Genomic DNA, 18,314 nt, shown 5'->3' with positions numbered 1-18,314 from the left:
AGCCCAGGAGGAGGGAAGTGCGGGTGGGGATGCACTGAGCTAGAGGCAGGCATGGAATGGGGGTGTCACCTCTCCCCTCAAGGTGCATCCAATGTGAAATTGCTTCTGGGGGTAGCTGAGAGCAGGGCTGCCAGGAGGTGGTGGGTCAGGGGCAGTGGGTCTGGGCACAGGACTGCTGTGGGTGTCCGAGGCAAGGAGCAGTGCTGGCAACTTGCGTGACAACCTGCCAGGAAAACTGTTCAGATCCTAATTCACATTGTGTTTGTATCGTGTTCTCTTCCAGCTTAAAGAGGGAATATGGGAACCTTGTGAGGGGTTGTGTGCTGGTTTGCTGGTTGCTTTCCTGGTCACGCACATCGCCTTAGGAAATGATGCCACAGTGACAGACACTAGTTCTAAAAATAGCTCCACCCCATTTCCATTGCCATTTTTTCTAATAACATATTCCCACTTCAATAATAATGCTTACTGATTAGTGGTGGGTGCATATTAAACCAATGGCAGAGCAGGAAATTGGGCAGCTTCCTAAACACTGCAGCGTCACATTCCTGCCTGCTGTGCCATGCTGTGCTGTGCTGTGCCATGCCTTGTCATACCATGCCATGCCATGCAATGCTGACAGCAGGCACATGAAGGGGACACCGCTTGCCCTGCTGAGCTCGGCCACCCCAGCCCTCAGACCAGAAGCTTTTCACCAATCCAGCCCCAGCCATGCCCAAGGGACACCCTGGGTGCAGCTGGAGCCCTGCTGCACGCACAGCCCTGACATGGTGCTCAGCCACGGCTGCTTGCTGGGGGCCCCAGCAGCACTGCGGCTCTGTGATAAGGCCATGTCTGCTGTGAAATGACCTCGTGTTTCATGAGCAGGGATATTTATGAAATGACAGACAGCTGTGCTAATCTCTCTCTGGCAAGCAAGGCTCGCCCTGCTCTCTGGGGAGCATGCCAGCAGGGCAGTGCCTGGGCATAGCCAGGGCAGGCAGGCAGTGGGGGCAGCTGGCAGACTCTTCTGCTGCACTGAGGCTCGATGCCCAGACCCCAAACCCACGTGCTCAGTGGTGAGGCTGCAGTACTGGCCACAGCCCCACTCTGTGATGCCCACACATTACTGCTGCACCGAGGGAATGGAGGGGGCTGCAGCCACCTGAGCAGTTCCATCTGGGGGGTCTGAGCCACCCCTGGCGTGGCACAGCCCCCGGCTCACTGCCACTCACAGCCACTCAGCAGCAGCCTTCCCAAAACGGCTCCCCTAGGGTTTTTATCACCCGCATAGTGCTGGCGAGGGGAGGGAGGCCACCACCGGGGAACATCTGGGCTCCATTGCTCATTGTCTGGCAATTAATGTCAGCGCTGAAGACAGAAGGGACGTCAGATATTAAATAAACACGACCGCACTCTGCAGACCAAAACAATCCCACCGGGGGGAAGCGCACATGCGCACGCACCAGTGCTGCTGCGGCACAGCACGACCGGACTGCTGGCTGCACACGTGTGTGCACAGCCCTGCACGCTCACAGACTCCCACACAGCTCGGGTTTCACTGCGAGTGGGGCCAACGGGACAAAAAAAAAAAAAAACCCTCCTTTTCCTTTCTTTTTTTTTTAGCTTTGTGTTATTTTTTGTTTTCCAGCAGGCAAATTGCAGCTGCAAGTGCAGAGACCTTAGGGCTGTGCCTGTGGGGGGCTCTGTGCATCCAGCCAGTAAACGATGGGGACGGGATGGTTCCCCCAACCCACCAGGCTGCCTAAAGGCTGCTCCCATGGTGCTCCCCGCATTCTGCTCCTGCATGGATGTGGATGCGTTAGCTCAGGGTTGGACTGGTTTGGGCTCTGGGAGCTTTTGTTTCCCTGCAGAAACCCCTCTCTCCTCTGCCCTCAGCCCCTTTTCATATGAAGGTCAATGGGCTGATGATTAAGCAGGAAAAGGGCATGAAGAATCAACCAAATTAAATCTTGTGTGCAAACAGGTGGGTGTGAAATTTCACTCAATGGACGGTGTTAGCGGGGACCCCTAGGATCCTGATTTCCCAGGGGAAGGCTGGGCAGCCTGAGGGGGATTTGCTACAAAAACCCCAGACATGGGAGAATAGAAAAAGCCTTCTCAAAAACCAATATTGACAAGGTCCCTGTGTTTGCACCCCGGCTTTCCCTGGGAGCACAATGGGAGGTGATTGTTCCGGGCGCAGCGGGGAGGGGACGCGGGGAGCTCAAAGGTGAGCAGCCCCCCCAGCCCCCCAGTCCCAGCCCCTCTGCTTAATCCCCCGCTTGCCAGAGCTTTGAAGTCGCCAGAGGTCGAATATGGGATGGAAATCACGTTAGCCGCGCTGGGTGATCACAACGCACTGTGACACAATGCTGCGTCCCTCCGGCGCCGCGCACCCAGTGGGCACCAGGACGCACCAGGATCCACAGGCACAGGCTGGGACACACTGGGACTCATTGGGACGTGGCGGCTCAGCCCACACTTAAGGCACTCAGCACAGTGCCTCCAGCACCAGCACATAAGGAATGACAAGGAGCAGCCTGATAGAAGGAGGCTCATCCCTGGGATTAATTAGCCAAGGCTGCAGTGCAGAGCGATGTAAAACATGAGTCCTTTGCTGTGGTGTGGGGCACCGGGGCCGTCCCGCAGCGCTGCACATCTTGTAGGCATTAGCGTCACGTCATAGCAGCCTGCACAGAAGGATGTGGGGTTTATGGGGTTGTAAAGTGCCTTGTTCCTGGTGTAGGAGCGGCACTGCTGTGTAGAAACGCTCTCTTGGTGCATGAGGCTCAGGGAGGAAACATGGGGCTTGGAGGTTCTGCTGTCACTCATAAGACGGCATGTTTGTAGTTGTCCTTTTGCACCCCAGCACATGACACACAGCATTGCATCGCTATTGCCTGTTCGAGGTCAGAAGAAAGATGGGGAAGGTGATTTTGTGGTGCAACAGAAATGTTTAACCATAGATTCAGAGAGCTGAACTGGTTGTGTCATGGAGTCTTCTTCCCATGTAGCCGGTGTCTCACGACGTGAAATATCAGCGTGGCACATGGAAAATAACCTAGCATAGTTCTGATACAGCTGTATGGGATCAACGTGCTTAGAGATCTCCGTCAGACCCAAACACTGCCCTTCAGTCTGTCATTCCCACGATTATTCAATAGAAGTGAACCTGTTACCTCCAACTCTTTGCCTTCAGTGGAACGGCTTTCCAAATGGAGAACCACACCACCAGGAAATGTCCAGGAAGGCATTTCCCACTGCAGTCCCAACAAGCCTCCTTATGAGTAGACGTTGCCATGGTGCAGAATGCTCCCCAGCTGCAGCTCCTGAGCATATGTGGGCTCAGAGCCACCACGGCTCTCCTTGCCTGGGGCTGGTGAGGTGGGCACCCATCCCACTGCATGGCATGGCATGGCATGATGCAGCATGGCACAGCACAGCATGACATGGCATGGCATGGCACAGCACAGCCGTTGCACAGCCACATTCTGCATGGTTTTTCCCTTCCAAGCAGCCTTCTGAGAACGCATCTGCTGTGCCCCTATCCTGCACCGGAGCTGAAGATCTAAATAAAGAACTTTTGTCTTTTTATTAAGCATTTTAGGAAACGTGACTATTACATTCATATTATATTTCCCTGTTTTGTACAAACACGTTGAAGTCAGCACTAAGAGGATTACGTTTATGGCGCACCAATCTCTGCCCAAATGGGCTGACTAAAAAAACTCTTGTTAAACAGTATTTTCTCTAATGCCTGTTGCTTTTCTTCCCTGCCACAGTGCTCCGACATCCATGCAGGCTCCCTAAATCCACCCTCCTCATGAGCTTTCAGATCAGGACTCTTCCTCCCTCCACCCCCTCCGGATCCTTTAATACAGCTGAAGATGAACATTAGCGCTTGGTTCAACTGCACTGGAAAGGGAAAGGGCAGATTCATCAAAATCTTTATACCTCCATAGAAAAATGTAGCCTTTTGCCTTTCCTCGAGTGAATGCCTTTTCTAGAGGGTATTCATTAGGGCTTGGGTCTGTTTTTGCAGACAGCTCCACAGATGTTGACATTTTTTTTCTTTGCTGGGTTAAGACGCCTTCTATAGGCTTTCATTCTTCATTTGTTACTTCTTTATTATCGGGGGGGGAGATAGGGGGGGGTTACCCTTTTTTTTTTTCCTTCTTCCTTTCTTCCCGAGGAGTTGACTCTGCTCTCTGAAGAGAGCAGTGCTCGCAGCCTCATTATGCTCCTGGCCCTTTCTCAGTGCTGCAGGGCCATTGTGGTGAGCAGCAGGTAGCGGTGGCACCGCAGGGTCAGTGCTGCTTTGTGTGCCCACAATGGGAAGAGTCGGGCGCACGGCCGTACCTGGGCTCCTGTGCCCAGGTGCTGGGGAAGGGTTTGTGGAGAACCATTGCCCAGCATAGGGGAGGAAATAACGCTGGAATAAAATAAAGGAGGGAATGATGTGTTGGGACTGCTGGGTATGGCTGGGTATGTCACCCTGTGGTGACACCACTGCCTGCAAACTGAGCTGGGAGGTGCCTGCATCACAGTTCCCAAAGGAAGCGTGCTGTGTTTCTGGAGATATTTGCCCCAAAATATTGCCAGGAGGGATGCAAGCATCGGTAAAGGCATCATAGTCCAAGTGGCACTTCAGGGCTAGAACTAAGGAGCACAGAGGTAATGGTCCCAGCCACTCACAGATGGGCTCATTGTGTCGCTGTGCATTATCTTGGGGAAAAGAATAGCTCCAGCTCTGAGAGCCTCCTGCCCCTTCCCACACTGTCCCAAATGACAGCCGCAGGTCTGCAGAGCTGCATGGGGCAGCAGCGATCTTTATCCAGCCACGCAGCAGAGCCCCAGCGTCCTGCTGGCAGAAATTTGTCTGCAAATTCCCCCACATTGAAAGCAGCCTCAGACACGGGCCGGGGCGAGGACTTGATTAGGGCTGGGGCAGGCAGCGTGGGGAGCAGTGCTCCAGCCCTTAACCTCTCCTTGGGAGCCCACGGAGCTGATGCTGTCACTGCTTCTGGGGCTCTGTAAGAGCACAGCAGCTTAGCTCTGGTCGCGCTGGAGCAGAGCTGTGAGCATTGGGGTTTACAGCCCAGAAAATCCGGGCTCCAAAGGGCTCACCCCCATGGGGGAAGGAGGCGTTCCGCCCTGCCCAGGGCCACTTTTATGCCATTGTGCCTTTTCAGCGTTGCATTAAGGCGGCCAAAGAAGGGGGATTTTTAATGGTTCCGCGGGAACAAAGCGGGAACATTGGGCCCAACTTCATTACAGAATCATCTGAAACGCTTGAGGAGTGTTTCCCACTAATTATCATAAATAGCCGAAAAAAATCTTTCACTCCCAAAGCAGGTTCCATCTGCCCCGCCGTGTTTTCTCACCTCCACTTCAAACAGCGCGGCTGTGCCCCCGCACAAAGGGGAGACCCCATCCCTGCTCCCCTCGCACACGGGCACTCTGAAGAAATACAAAGATTAACATCGCTCCTTTGCACCTTAAACAAACAGGCAGCTTCCGCCCCTCCGGGAGAGCCTCAAGAAGATGTGCTGAGCTCGCCGTGCCCTAAGCGCACACGCAGCTCCTGTGCCCAGCCATCAGAGGTGCCTGGGAAAGCACGGTCCTGCTGGGATGTTACAGGGCACAGGAGGGTGGCTGTAGGGGTGCTGCTGTCAGACCCACGGACCTGTGGGCAAACACCTCCGGCTTGACCCCATCTTCATGGATAACGATAATTAATAGGGGAGCAGACATGCCTTGTGTCTCCGAAGACCTTTTAAGATGTGATTATGTTGTGCTAATCTCACCTCCAAGCACTTCCATGTTTAGGCTGCACCAGGCCATTAAATATCGCCAAACCCAAGGAGCCCCCCTGCCATCTTGAGCAGCCGGCCCTGCTTTCAAACCCTCTAAATCAAGCACAGAGCAGAGCCCATATGGGCTGCCAGGAAATACGCTCCCTTCCCTCATCTGCGTCTCATTAGCACAGTGCCAGGCTCCGGGGCTGCACGCTCTGTCCCGCGCAGATGTGCTGCCCTGCACTTGCCTCCTGTATTTCACAGCCGTCGTTGGGACTTCAAGGAGCAGCTGAGGAGCAGTAACACTGCACAGGCTCAGCAAAGCGGATATCCAAGTCCCTAGTGCACAGCCACAGGTATGTGCCCTAATGCAAAGCGCCAGCCCCTGCTTTGCTCAGGCACAGTGTCAGCAAGAAGCTGCCCCGGGGTCTGGAAAACAAGATTTACAATTGCATCTCCATTTTTTCACCAGGCTGCTGCCTGCAGGACAGTGTGCAGTCCTGTTGCTGCCCCATCCTCTGACCACTCGCACCAGCTGGTTACCCTGTGCTGCTGGTGGGCACTGAAGTGACAGTGAGGACAGCCCTGGCATGAAAACATCGCTTTGGTTGTGCGCAGTAGAGCTGCCGGGGAGGCTTTAATATTTGTGAGGATGCAACTGAGAGTGCAGGGAAGAGGTCAGAGCGTTGTGTACCACTGTTGGCACGTCCCATGGAGCTGGGCAGAGAAGCAGTTGGGATGCCTCGCACCACACGGGCACCTGCCAGCAATGGAGAGATTCAGCAGGATCCCTACCGGCCTCCAGCCCGTGCCCTGAGGTGTGCACCCCGTGGCAGACCCATGGAGGGCCCCAGCTGGCCCTGGAGCGGGGTCTGCAGTACCTCGGTGCGATGTCTTCTGGCCCTGGCGGTCCCGGACGGCCATGGACAAGTTGTGGCAGCCACTGCCTGTGTCGGGATGCCACCTAGTGTCGCTTGGCAGAAAAAGGTGTCACCGGGCCGTGACACCGCGCTCATTCCCCAGGCTCACAGCATCTCCAGGTGCCGCCTGGGCGGGAATCTAAAACCTCTTGGATCCTGCGATGCCCGCCCCTGGGGGACTGTACCACTGCGATGCGCCTCTGCAGCCCGGCCTGGGTGTGTGGCATCCAGCACTTGGACACTCAGCAGCCTCACTGGTGGCACTGGGGGATCGTGGCCTTGGGCAGCACGGTAGAGGAGAAGGGTGAGCTTCACCCCCAGCAGCATTGCACACACCTGCAGCACCAGCACTGCCAGCCTGAGGGCAAGGGAGATGCGGCAGTGCCGTGGGTTGGCCCACAGGGAGAAATCTCTGTGGTGGTGCCCACCTGGAGCCATGGATGGGGAGACTGGCTGGGGACTCGTGTGGCCTCGCAGCGGAGGAACATTGGATGCTGGTCTCTCTGTGAGTGCTGGAAGAGCAGGAGGCACTTGTTGTGTGATTGCTGTCCACATGGTGGTTGGAACTGGTGAGGTGGTGGGAGCTAGAGTGGATAGTGCACGCTCTGGGTTGGTGACGGAGATCTTGGGCAGCACTGGTGATGGGGAGGTTATAGACATCTTGGGTAGCGTGGATAGTAATGAGGAAATCATGGAGGTCTTGGGAAGCCCAGTTGATGATGAGATGGTAATGGAGATTTTGGGCAGCGCAGATGGTGATGGGGCAGTAATGGAAGTCTTAGGCAGCACAGCTGGTGATGGAGTGGTAGTGGAAATTTTGGACAGCGTTGTTGGTGATGGGGTGGTGATAGAGATCTCAGGCAGCACAGATGGTGATGGGGTGGTGATGGAGGCTTTGTACAGTGATGGAGCAGTGGTAGAAATCTTGAGCAGTATGGTTGATGGTGATATGGTGATGGAGGCTTTTGAGAGCATGGTTGGTGAAGGAGCAGTGATGAAGTTCTCTGTTGGCGTGGTTGGCAACATGAAGGAGGTGGCCATAGGCAATGGCATGGTTGGCAGTGCCATAATGGGAAAGGCCACTGATGACAGTATAGCCTGTGCTGCAGTGGGCACATCTTCAGGTGGCAGCAAGGGTGGCATCCCTTGTGATGATGTGGAGGTGAGAAGTAGGGATGGGATGAAAGAAACCGAAGGAGGCAGAGTAGCTGGGCAAATTAGCTGGTTTTCCCTCAGTGATATCACTGCTTGCCCCGCCAGGTGAGGTGGAGTCTTACAGGACACTTGGGAGGACAGTTTAACTTTCTCACTGTTGCCCTGGATCCAGCTGTGCAGGTAACAGAGATTACAGTCACATCTCCATGGGTTTCCACTCAGATACAGTGAGCTGAGCCTCTTCAGGGGGTCCAAGAGTCCTTGGGGGATACTCTCTAGCTGGTTCATTCGGAGATTCAGAGTTTTCAGATTTGGGAGAGGAGCAAAGACTTCATGATCCAGAGCAGAGAGCTGGTTTGTGTCCAGCTGGAGGTCCGAGAGCTTGTTGAGCCCAGTGAAGACCCCCCTTGGCAGGGCTGCTAGCTGGTTGTGGGACAAGATGAGTTTGCCAAGAGATGTGAGGTTGACAAAGATGCCATCCGGAAGTGTGGCTAAACTGTTCCTGCCCAGGTCCAGCTCCCAGAGGTGTGGCATGGTGTCAAAAAGGCAGCAGGGGAGCTGTGTAATCTGGTTTGAACCTAGAGTCAGCAGCTTCAGTCTGTTTAAACCAAAGAAGCTCTGGGGTGGGAGAACCCTGATGAGGTTGTTGTCCAGAAGGAGTTTTTCCAGGTAGGTCAGGTTCCTCAGGAGAGTAGGTGGCAGCACTCTGAGCCTGTTCCTCTGCAGGCTGAGCTCCAGCAGCCGCCGCTGAGCATCCAGCAGCCCCTCTGGCAGGTCCTGCAGCTCGTTCTCATACAGCCGGAGGACTTGCAGCTGGGACAGTTTGCTGAAGACATCTCCAGGCAGAATGGTGATCCTGTTTCTAGCCAGATCCAAAAATGTTAGATTGGCAAGAGAATCAAAAATACCTTCTGGAAGAGAAGCAATCGCATTGATGTGCAGGGACAGCTCTCCCAAATTCCTCAGCCCTTCAAAGAGGCCTTTGGGGATGCGTCTGATGTGGCTGTCTCTCAGCTCCAGCCTCTGCAAGTTTGGAAGGTTCTGGAAAGTGCCCAGAGCTAGTTCTTCTAAGGAGGCACCAGAGATCTCCAAATCCCTCAGTTTCTCCAAACCATCAAAGGCTCCAGATTCAACTGTCTTGATATTGTTGTTAATGAATAAAATCTTGGTCAGGTTGGGCATGTACCTGAAGGCGCCTTTCCTTATGGCAGTGATGCTGGTTTGCACAAAGATCATCTCAGAAATGAAGGACTTTGCAATCTTTGGGATCTCCTTGACATCATTTTTGGACCCTCTGTAGACCTCCTGGTAATCTTTGGGCATTTCATATGGATCTGCACCCAGGGTTTGACTTTGGCATTTGTGGGGATGGAAGCAGAGGAAGAAAAGGAAAAGGAAATGCTGCTTCATCGTCCTGGAAAAAGGGTTCCAAAAGTTGGTTATGAAGAACAACAAGATGCGAGTCCACAGTTCATGAGCTGTTCACACTGTCGTTCAGCAATCAGCAACCCTTCTATTCACGTATCACAGCAATAGAAGGAAGAGGCCAACGCTTAGCAGGGCAATAGCTCACCCACACAACAGCAGCAAACACTTGCGAACCTTCACAAGCAAAGCTTCAGAGATCAGAAGTGGTCCCAGGATCAGGGACACAGGGAAATAGATCCCAGAACCGCCCCTCCCAGCACATTTTCAAGCATTTCACGTCACTTACCTGAGTGCTCCCAGACAAGTCCAGCTGTCAGCACGCTGCGCTGTGCAGGGAGTGAGGCACAGGACAAAGGGTCCCATCACCTGGGGGGATCTCCTTATCCGTGGCCAGGCACGGGGCCTGGCTTTGGGGCTGCCGGGGGAGATAACGCCCAGCACAGTGCGGGGAGCAGCCCAGGCACCCCGGAGAGGATGCAGCCTGCTCCCAGGCGTTATCTGCCTGCACCACTTGGCCATTCACATCCAGGGAAAGCCAAACTTCTCTAGACCGGCAAGGTTTTCCTTCCTCAAGAAGCAGCTGATGTAGCTTAACGGCACTGCTCCAAAGCCTTTTGTTTCACCAATAGAAACGATGAGAGCTGTGGCCCTGCCGGGCAGATACACACACAGCCAGCACTGGGTGTCCTGGCAGCTGGCCGTGGGCTGGTGTTGGCTGGGAGCACGAAGAGGGGCCCTGCTGGGGACACCTGGGGCTGCTGGCAGGTGTGGAGGAGCTCGTGGAGGAAATGCCCTGTTTGATTCGGGGAATTGCTTGAAATGACAAGCAACGAAATGCTTCCTAGGACGAACTGCAGTTAAACATTTCCTTTTTTGTTTTCGCTTGCTCTTATTTATGTTCAGCTAGTGCTTCGCCTGGCTCTGTTTCCAGGCAAATGGCAAAGCACACCGCGTTCTCCCACGCGTCTCACCGCGTTCCAGTGCCGACCCCGTGAGGCTCGCGCTCCACGCACGGTTCCAGGACCGGGACGAGAGCAGCCTGCACAGCCGGGCGGGCGCCGCCGTCCCCGGGCCGTCCCCTCGCTGCCGGTGCCCGGATCGCCCCGACCCGTCAGCCACGAGGTGGAGCCGCAGCACCGCACGGCACGGTACGGCCGCAGCGCCGTCGGGGCGAAGGGCTCAGCTGGGACCGGGCACCCGGCCGCCGCCGGCAGCAGCACCCGGCAGCAGCGCCCGCGTGTGTTTGGGCAGCGGGACATCGGGGCACCCAGGCACGTCCCCACGCGATCGCAGCCGCTTTACGTGCATCTTTCCACCCTCTCTTGTGAGAAATGGCTGCACACGGGTAATTAATATCTACTTTTTAATGATATTTGAAATACACGAGGAGTGCGTGGCTGGGCTGGGTGAATAAATACCGGCAGTCCCGCTCCTGAGACTGGTGACCACGGTGGGGACATCAGAGCGGAACACGTCGTCATTCCCCAGCCTGAAATCGCTGCACCAACTCGCTGAGCACGAAGCAGAGTGCCGTGCCCTAGGGCGCAGCAGGGACACCAGGTGACACATCCTTCTCTCCATCCCGCACTGTGACCAGGATGCTGACCCGCAGCGTGCCGCAGGAGGAGCGCAGCACCCAGTCACCCTGGTACTTAGGCCCCAGCCGTGCTGTCTCCCCAGGAGGAGGAGGAGGAAGGCGAAGGCTGAGCTGCTGGCAGCTCGTGGCGTTGCAGGATATATGCAGGGTGCCCTCAGGGTCGCTGTAGATGCACTGCCCTGGTGTGCCCTCCCCAGGCGTCTGGTCCCGGCCCTGGTGGCGAGCACACACCTGCGGCCGGAGGGTCACCTCCAGGAGGGGCCGTCCCATGAGGGCAGCAGGGCCGGTGCAGGAGGCTTGCAGGTGGATTAGGGGCTCGGCAAACACCTGCAGCCAGCTCAGCAGGTAGGCGAGGCGGCAGTCACACACCCAGGGGTTGCTCTCCAGCCCCACGCGCACCAGCTCCTCGTTGGTATCGAAGAAGCCCGTGGGCAGGTGGGACAGGCGGTTGTGCTCCAGTCCCAGTGATGTCAGGCGGGGCAGCTCATCCAGCAGCCCAGCAGGCAGCACAGAGAGGTTGTTGCGGCCCAGCTGCAGTGCTGTCAGCTCTGCCAGCCCATGGAAGGCCTCAGCAGGAAGGTGGGACAGGGCGTTGTGCTCCAGCGCCAGGCTCTGCAACACCGATAGGTTGGCAAAGAGGCCCCTGGGCAGCGTCTGCAGGTGGTTGCGGGCCAGCGAGAGGTGCAGGAGGTACGGGGTGCCCTGAAGGAGGGCAGCAGGCAGCTGGGCCAGGCGGTTCCCCTGCAGACTGAGGGAGGTGAGGTTGGTGAGGCCAGAGAAGGTGGCAGGGGCCAAGCTGCCCAGGGCGTTGTGCTGCAGCTGCAGCCGCCGCAGCCCTGCCAGCCCAGTAAAGGCACCAGGTGGCAGCTCCACCAGCAGGTTGCCATCCAGGTGCAGCTCGGCCAGCTGGGTTAGTGTTACAAAGGCACGGGGCGGCAGCCGTGCCAGCATGTTGTTGCTCAGCTTCAGGACGCGCAGAGCAGTGAGCGGGACCAGTAGCCCCTCAGGCAGCTCAGCCAGCATGTTCTGCGAGAGGTCCAAAGCCTGGAGATGTTGCAGGGGGTGGAAGATGTCATGGGGCAGTGCCTCAATCCTGTTTCCCTGCAGGCGCAGGTCCTGCAGGCTGCCCACAGAGGTGAAGAGCTCCGGGTGCAGAGAGTAGAAGGCATTGGAGCTGAGGGACAGCAAGGTGAGGCTGGGCAGCCCCTTTAGCAACTCTGGGCTGATGGATGGCAGCGGGTTTCCTGACAGCTCCAGCTCAGCCAGGCCGGGCAGCCCGCGGAAGGCACCGGGCTCCAGCTCCTGGATGTTATTGTTGATGAACACCAGTTTGGTGAGGGCAGTGCTGGGGCCCAGCACACCGCTCCGGATGTGGCTCAGGGCCGTCTCCACAAAGAAGAGCTGTGTGGCATTGCCAGGCAGGCCCGCTGGGATCTCCCTCATCCTCTCCTCTGAGCAGAAGACGCTGGCACGGCCATAGCACTGGCAGGGCAGGGGGCAGGGCGAGGGCAGCCCCCAGACCAGCAGAGCCCCCAGTCCCAGCACGGCAGGGAGCAGCTTGCTGCACTGCAGGAGGAGCGTGGCCTCAGCCCCTGCTGCAGGGTGGCTGGGCCCGCTGCGCTCGGCTGAGTGGTAGTGTTCCTAATTGCTCATCCAACACTTCCTTTTGAAATAACGTTCTGGAGCCTGAGCTCCTGCTAAGGGCACATGCCTGCACACGTGCAAAGGCTGAGCTGGAACACCCCATGGTGCTGTGCTCATGGTGAGCAGCACAGTGCTGCGATGGGGACCCTGCCACAGCACGGTGACATCCACATGGAGATGCCTGCAGCTGGGGGGGTTCTGGCCTTATGGCAGTGCTGCAGGGCAGTGTTGGGCCCAGCCTTCCCTCCCAACACCCGACGTGGTTCCAGCACTCCCTACCTGCCCTACACCCCTGTCCTCAGTCCCACAGCCTACAGCTGCCACTTACCGAGAGCGACATCACAGGGACCACCACCGCAGGGAGCACACAGCCTGTTGCGAGGAGTGAAACTCTCCAAGAAGGGAAGATGTGTCCTGGGGCGGATGTGGAGGCAGCTGACAACATGTTCCTGCTGGGGTGGAGCTGCCCCTTTCCGCTTATCAGCAACAACAACCCGTGTCCTTGGAGCACTCCAAAAAACAGCCCAGCCCCTGGGAGCAGAGGTGAATCCACATGGGGTGCAAGGGCAGCAGCCACAGGCAGGCATCCCAGTGGGGAATCACAGCCATGGCCCCAGCCATGCCCTGGGGTTGTGGCACTGGGTCCACACCAAACACAGTGTGCCTGCATGCAGCAGCCCAACAGGAGTGTCCTTGGGCTCTATTGGTCTCACTGATGCATGAGACTGGCAAGAGTTCCTTACCCAGGAGAGGGGACCAGCACAGAGAGGAAGAAGAGCAACACCCTAGTGAAGGGGAACACCTCAGGGCCATTGTGCTATGGTTCAGAGGGCAGGGCCATTAGTGAAGGCACCCTTGGAAGACCTGCTCTGTGCAGCATTGTGTCAGGAAGCTTGCCAAGGTCTCAATGAGTCCTCCAAGAGCTGTCATGCTGCAGTGGAATGGCTAAGCCCTCCCTCACCCCAGCCCAGCTGGGCTGTGCAGCCATGATACACTCACCCTGTCCCAGCAGCCTGCATGGGCTTATTCTCACCATGAAAAAATCACTTGAGAGAGGCAATAATTGAAAGCTCCTCTCCCTGCTGGCTTGTACCAAGGGTGCCTCTCACCACAGAGAAGCAGACAAACAGCTCTTGGATTTGGACAACCGTGCTTTAATGGTCACAGAGCAGTACCGAACGGCCCCGAGGCACAGTCCTGTTTGCAGCTGTCGTGCAGGTCTCAGCCCAGAAAAGCATCCATCCCATCACATACACACAACTGCATTGTTGCTTGTGCCAGCACTGGCTCCTGGAGCACCGCAAGCAGCACCATGCATTGAGACTCTTGTCCCATAGTGCCATACCCCATACGGCCCAGTGCCACACATGGAGCTGTGCCTGTGCCTTGCTGGCTGGAGGAGGCACAGTAGCTGCTGGGGCAGTGCAGTCCCATCTGCCCATAGCTGGACCTCAGGGCTTTGCCCGCCTGCCCTATGCCAGCAGCAGCATTCAGGCTGGGAGCAGACAACAGGAGCGGGCACAGAGCGGGCACTCTCAGGGCTGGGAATAGGGAGAGGAGTGGGTGCAGCTGTGCTGGGCAGGGCTGCAGTTGGTGGATGCCCAGGGCACACGTAGTCCCATAGTGCTGTTGGCATGGGAAACACAGGCGTGTGAGGACAAGGACTCTGCTGGAGGCAGAGGAAGATGCTCCACTCTTGCCACGCTGCCTGCAGGCAGGGAGGGCAGCGTGGACGCGGCCAAGTCACTGGGGTGTGCCACCACGGAGCACACCAGGCTCCGAGCCAAGCAGAGGCAGCCCAGCCCTGCAGGGCTAAGCTGCAAAGGCACACACAGCCCTGCTTGGGATGAGGCTGTGTGCTTAGATCCTGGCCCCGTGTGATGGCTTCACACCTCAGCACAGGCTGTGGCTGAGGGCATGGGGCTGGGGGCAACTCAAGGAAATGATGTGAGGTGATGGAGGGGGAGTCCCAGTGCTCTGTGGCCAGGCTGCTGCTCCCTGCTCTGCTACTTGGCACCCTGTACTCTGGCTCCTGGCCCCAGGAAGGGATTGAGTACAGAGGCAGGAGGGGCTGGGGACAGGGGAGCCAAGGGGGCATCCATAGTTGACACCCTGCTTGCAGAGCAGGGGCACGGCGAAGCAGAGCAGCACAGGAGACTTGGCACATGGTGTGATGCTGTCCATCCAGCTCTGGGTCACTACTGCCCCCGGGGCTCATGGGGGATCAGGCTTCATTGGGTGCTTTCATCCTCATCAGCACCACATGGCTCTTCTTTCTGCAGCCATACACCACCAGTGCCACGAGGGCACAGAGCAGGGCCACACACACCAGCACGATGACGGCCCCAACCACCGCGCTCTGCGTGCGCGTCAGCCCCCACCACCCCCTGCCTTCCTCCTCCTCTTCCTCCTCCCGAGACACAGGGGTGGCCGGCAGCGTGGTGGGGGACCCCGATGGCAATGCTTCCTGGGAGGGGCGGGCAGGCAGCGGGCTGCTGGGCCGGGCAGTGGGTAGCTGGTCCTGCTGCAGCTCGGCAATGGGTGTTCCCCGCAGCGGGGCCGGCTGGGCGCACACCGGGGGGGTCTCACCCACCTTGCTGGGGTTCGCCTCCAGCCAGGCACGCAGGGGCAGGATGGCCTGATCACAACGCCACGAGTTGTTGTGCAGCTTCACCTCCCGCACGGCGGACAGTGGGGAGAAGATGCCTGCTGGCAGGCTCTCCAAAGTGTTGGCGTGCAGCTGGATGTGCTGCAGCCTCGGAGTGGCAGCGAAGAGGCCGCGGGGCAGCGTCTGCAGGCGGTTGTTCTGCAGGGAGATGTTCTGCAGCTTGGGCATTCCCCCCAGCACCCCAGCATCCAGCCGGCGCAGGGCGTTGGAGTGCAGCGAGAGCTCCAGCAGCTCACCCAGCCCACGGAAAGCCCCCGGAGCCAGAGATCGGAGCTGGTTCTTGCTGAGCACCAGGAGTTGCAGCTGGGTGAGATTGCTGAAGACGGCGGCGGGGAGAGCGGCCAGCTCGTTCTCATAGAGCCACAGCTCCCGCAGGTTGGGCATGGGGCCGAAGGCGGCCGGGGAGATGTCGTGCAGGCGGTTGACGTGCAGGGTGATCTTGGAGAGGGCACGCAGCGGCAGGAAGATGCCGGCGGGCAGGGCAGTGAGGAGGTTGTTGGAGAGGTAGAGCTTCTGCAGGTTCCCGTTGTGCACGAAGAGCTCCGGGGACAGCATCTCCAGCTGGTTCTGGTGCAGGCCCAGCTCCTGCAGCTCGGGCAGCGCATCAAAGGCGCCCGCCGGGATGTGCCGCAGCCGGTTCTCGTAGAGCCGCAGCACCTGCAGCTGGGGCAGCCGCTCAAAGGCGCGGGGCGGCAGGCGGTCGAGGTTGTTGCGGGCCAGGTTGAGCTTGGTGAGGCTGGCGAGCTGGTCGAACAGCCCCTCCGTCAGCTCCCGGAGATTGTTCCCGTGCAGCTGCAGCTCCTTCAGGTTGCTCAGGTGAGCGAAGTGGTCAGGCTCCACGCGGAGCAGCTGGTTGCTGGAGAGGAGCAGCGACTCCAGCTTGCCCAGGGGCTGAAAGACCTGCACCGGGAGCTCCTGCAGCTTGTTGCTGGCCAGGCTGAGGTAGCGCAGGTCGGGCAGGTGCTGGAAGGCGTCGGGGCTGACGTGCCGCAGGTCGTTCTTCTCGATGCGCAGCCCGATGAGCAGGGAGGCGTTGCCGAAGGATGCCTCGCCCAGCTCGGTGATGCGCGTGTTGACGATCTGCAGGGTCACCGCATTGGCGGGGATGGGGCTGGGGACAGCGGTGATGCCGGCGCCCGAGCACTCCACCTGGGCAGTGCGGACGCACTGGCACTGCTCCGGGCACTGCCCGCGGACCGGGTGGAAGCCCAGCAGCAGCAGCAGCAGCCACCAACCTCCCTGCTCCATGGGGCCTGCGGAGAAAAGAAAGTAGGAGGCTCACCGCCGACCTCGGGATGGGTGCTGCCTTCCCAGGGCTGGACACACTCCTCCCCAGGAGTTCTGGACCAGGCAGGGCAGAGCCGGCTGCGGCGTCTCGCTGTCACACCACAGCTATTAGTGGCATCCCTGGCGTGCCCCGCTCCTCCAGCAGCTGGGAGCATGGTTTCCTGTTTTGCAGTGAGCTTGGTGAGCTGGTCCTGGTGCTGCTAGCCTGCCAGCATCCCCAAAAGGTGGAGAGCCTCAAACCAGCAGTCACCAGCACCAGAAGAGCCCAGGGCTGCCACAGGAGCTACTGGAGGAAAAGTGCTTTGCTATGCCATCATCTATCTGCACACACCAAGGACTTTCTCCCCTCCATCCTGCTCTGGAAGCCCACCCATGGGTACAGCAGCAGTCTGTGCCTGGCTGGCAGCTCCCAGTGGCACATGGCAGGAGGAAACCTGCGCTTCCTAGGCACAAAGCAGGGCTCGGTCGGGCACGGCTGGGAGCTCACAGAGTGCAGGGAAGCGCCTGTTGCTGGAGGGGAGGGAGGAGCCCTCTGCAACCAGCCGGCTTATGGCTCACATATGGAAACAATCTGCATCCCAGAACAGTTTTGTTTATAGCAAGCAGCTTATAAACTCCACCAAATGCTTTGCACATCAAAAGCACAGCTCATGTCACTCCCTGTAAGTGAGCTCGTGGAGCATCCAACTGGAGGGCAGTTCAGGAAAGACAGCTGAAAGCAATTTACCTCCCTTTCTCTTTTAAGGGACAAAAGCTTGCAGATCAAGGGGTTGAACACCCAACCCCTCAGCATCCAAGTGATTCTAACCTCAGCCCCCCTAAATTTCTGCCCCTCCTTTCACATTCTTTATGGGTTATCATTTAAGAAACTTTGCCCCCCTAACTCAGTTTGTTGAACCCTTGTAGGATAAATACCTCCAACTCACCAAAAGGTGCTCAGCGTGCACACCAGCCAGCCATGCTCCCACCCCGCGGTGATTTTCTGGGGGCTCCCGGGGGCCTGAGGGCCGCGTTGGGGATGGGGAGATTACAGCAGAAGGGAGACTTACCCATGTCCTGCAGCCGTGAGCGCTGAGCGAGCACAGCTCCGTGCTGGCAGGAGCGCCGAGTGCGGTTCACGCTTCCCCTCCCAGTATATAACCCGTCCAAATCAATGAATCAGCACAGGGGCAGCGGCGGGGTTACGGAAATCACTGCAGCAGAGCGGCTTCCAGCTCGCACTTCCTCAGCAAACAGAGTGATTGACTGGGAGATGGAGTGGCTGGTTTCTTGCTTGTGAACCCTCTCGATTGAAGACAAGCAGTCGGCCCTGAGAACACGCTGTGCACGTCAGCCAGCACGCTGCGTGCGGCTCAGCCCTGCAGCCCCCAGCACACAGCCAGGGATCGTGACTCCCTGGGGCACCAGCCCTACTTTTCCTTTGGCCCCACCACCAGCCTGGTTGCCCCATGCCCACCTCTCCCAGGCAGCCTGGTCCAGCAGCAGCCACAAGCAGAGGTTTAGGAGATACGACCATGGGAAAACCAACACATATGGAGCCTTGTTCTGAGCCAGCAGCAGCCCTGTGCTAACCACGGGGCAGCGGGACTTCCCAGCTGCCTCTAATCCCGTCTCAGCCCACCCACATTTCCGCAGCAGCTCAGGTCCCAGACACCCTAATGAGCTGCCTGAGATGGGAACAGCACAGTGTTGCCTCTGAACACACTCCTTAGCACAGCACGGGTGCTGGGTGCAGCATCACTTGTTCTCTGCCACTCTGTGCAGCGTGCCACACTGGCAGGGCTGGTGGCACGCAGGGGAAGGGGACTCTGCAGGCTGCAGAGATGGAGAGGGCA

At 58.0% G+C, this 18,314-nt stretch overlaps 3 protein-coding genes across 3 annotated transcripts; all 3 read right to left on the bottom strand.

Moving 5' to 3' along the window:
- Nucleotides 1-6,805: 6,805 nt before the first annotated feature.
- On the bottom strand, nucleotides 6,806-9,265 carry LOC306949886 (uncharacterized protein; the record flags this gene model as incomplete). Its single annotated transcript, XM_079539935.1, has 1 exon — nucleotides 6,806-9,265. One exon carries the CDS (start codon nucleotides 9,263-9,265, stop codon nucleotides 6,806-6,808), a length of 2,460 nt encoding a protein of 819 aa, XP_079396061.1.
- A 1,555-nt stretch (nucleotides 9,266-10,820) lies between these two features.
- On the bottom strand, nucleotides 10,821-12,864 carry CPN2 (carboxypeptidase N subunit 2; the record flags this gene model as incomplete). Its single annotated transcript, XM_079539934.1, has 2 exons — nucleotides 10,821-12,446; nucleotides 12,853-12,864. The coding sequence occupies 2 exons, from the start codon at nucleotides 12,862-12,864 to the stop codon at nucleotides 10,821-10,823; spliced, it is 1,638 nt and encodes a 545-aa protein (XP_079396060.1).
- Nucleotides 12,865-14,748: 1,884 nt separating this feature from the next.
- On the bottom strand, nucleotides 14,749-16,440 carry LRRC15 (leucine rich repeat containing 15; the record flags this gene model as incomplete). The annotated part of the gene is made up of 1 exon (XM_079539815.1): nucleotides 14,749-16,440. The coding sequence occupies one exon, from the start codon at nucleotides 16,438-16,440 to the stop codon at nucleotides 14,749-14,751; it is 1,692 nt and encodes a 563-aa protein (XP_079395941.1).
- Between the last annotated feature and the right edge of the window lie 1,874 nt (nucleotides 16,441-18,314).

Source organism: Tetrao urogallus, assembly GCF_951394365.1.
Source record: "Tetrao urogallus genome assembly, chromosome: 9".
NCBI lineage: Eukaryota > Metazoa > Chordata > Aves > Galliformes > Phasianidae > Tetrao > Tetrao urogallus.
Note: the sequence above shows the minus strand (reverse complement) of the source record. Positions and strands in the feature narration are given on the sequence as shown.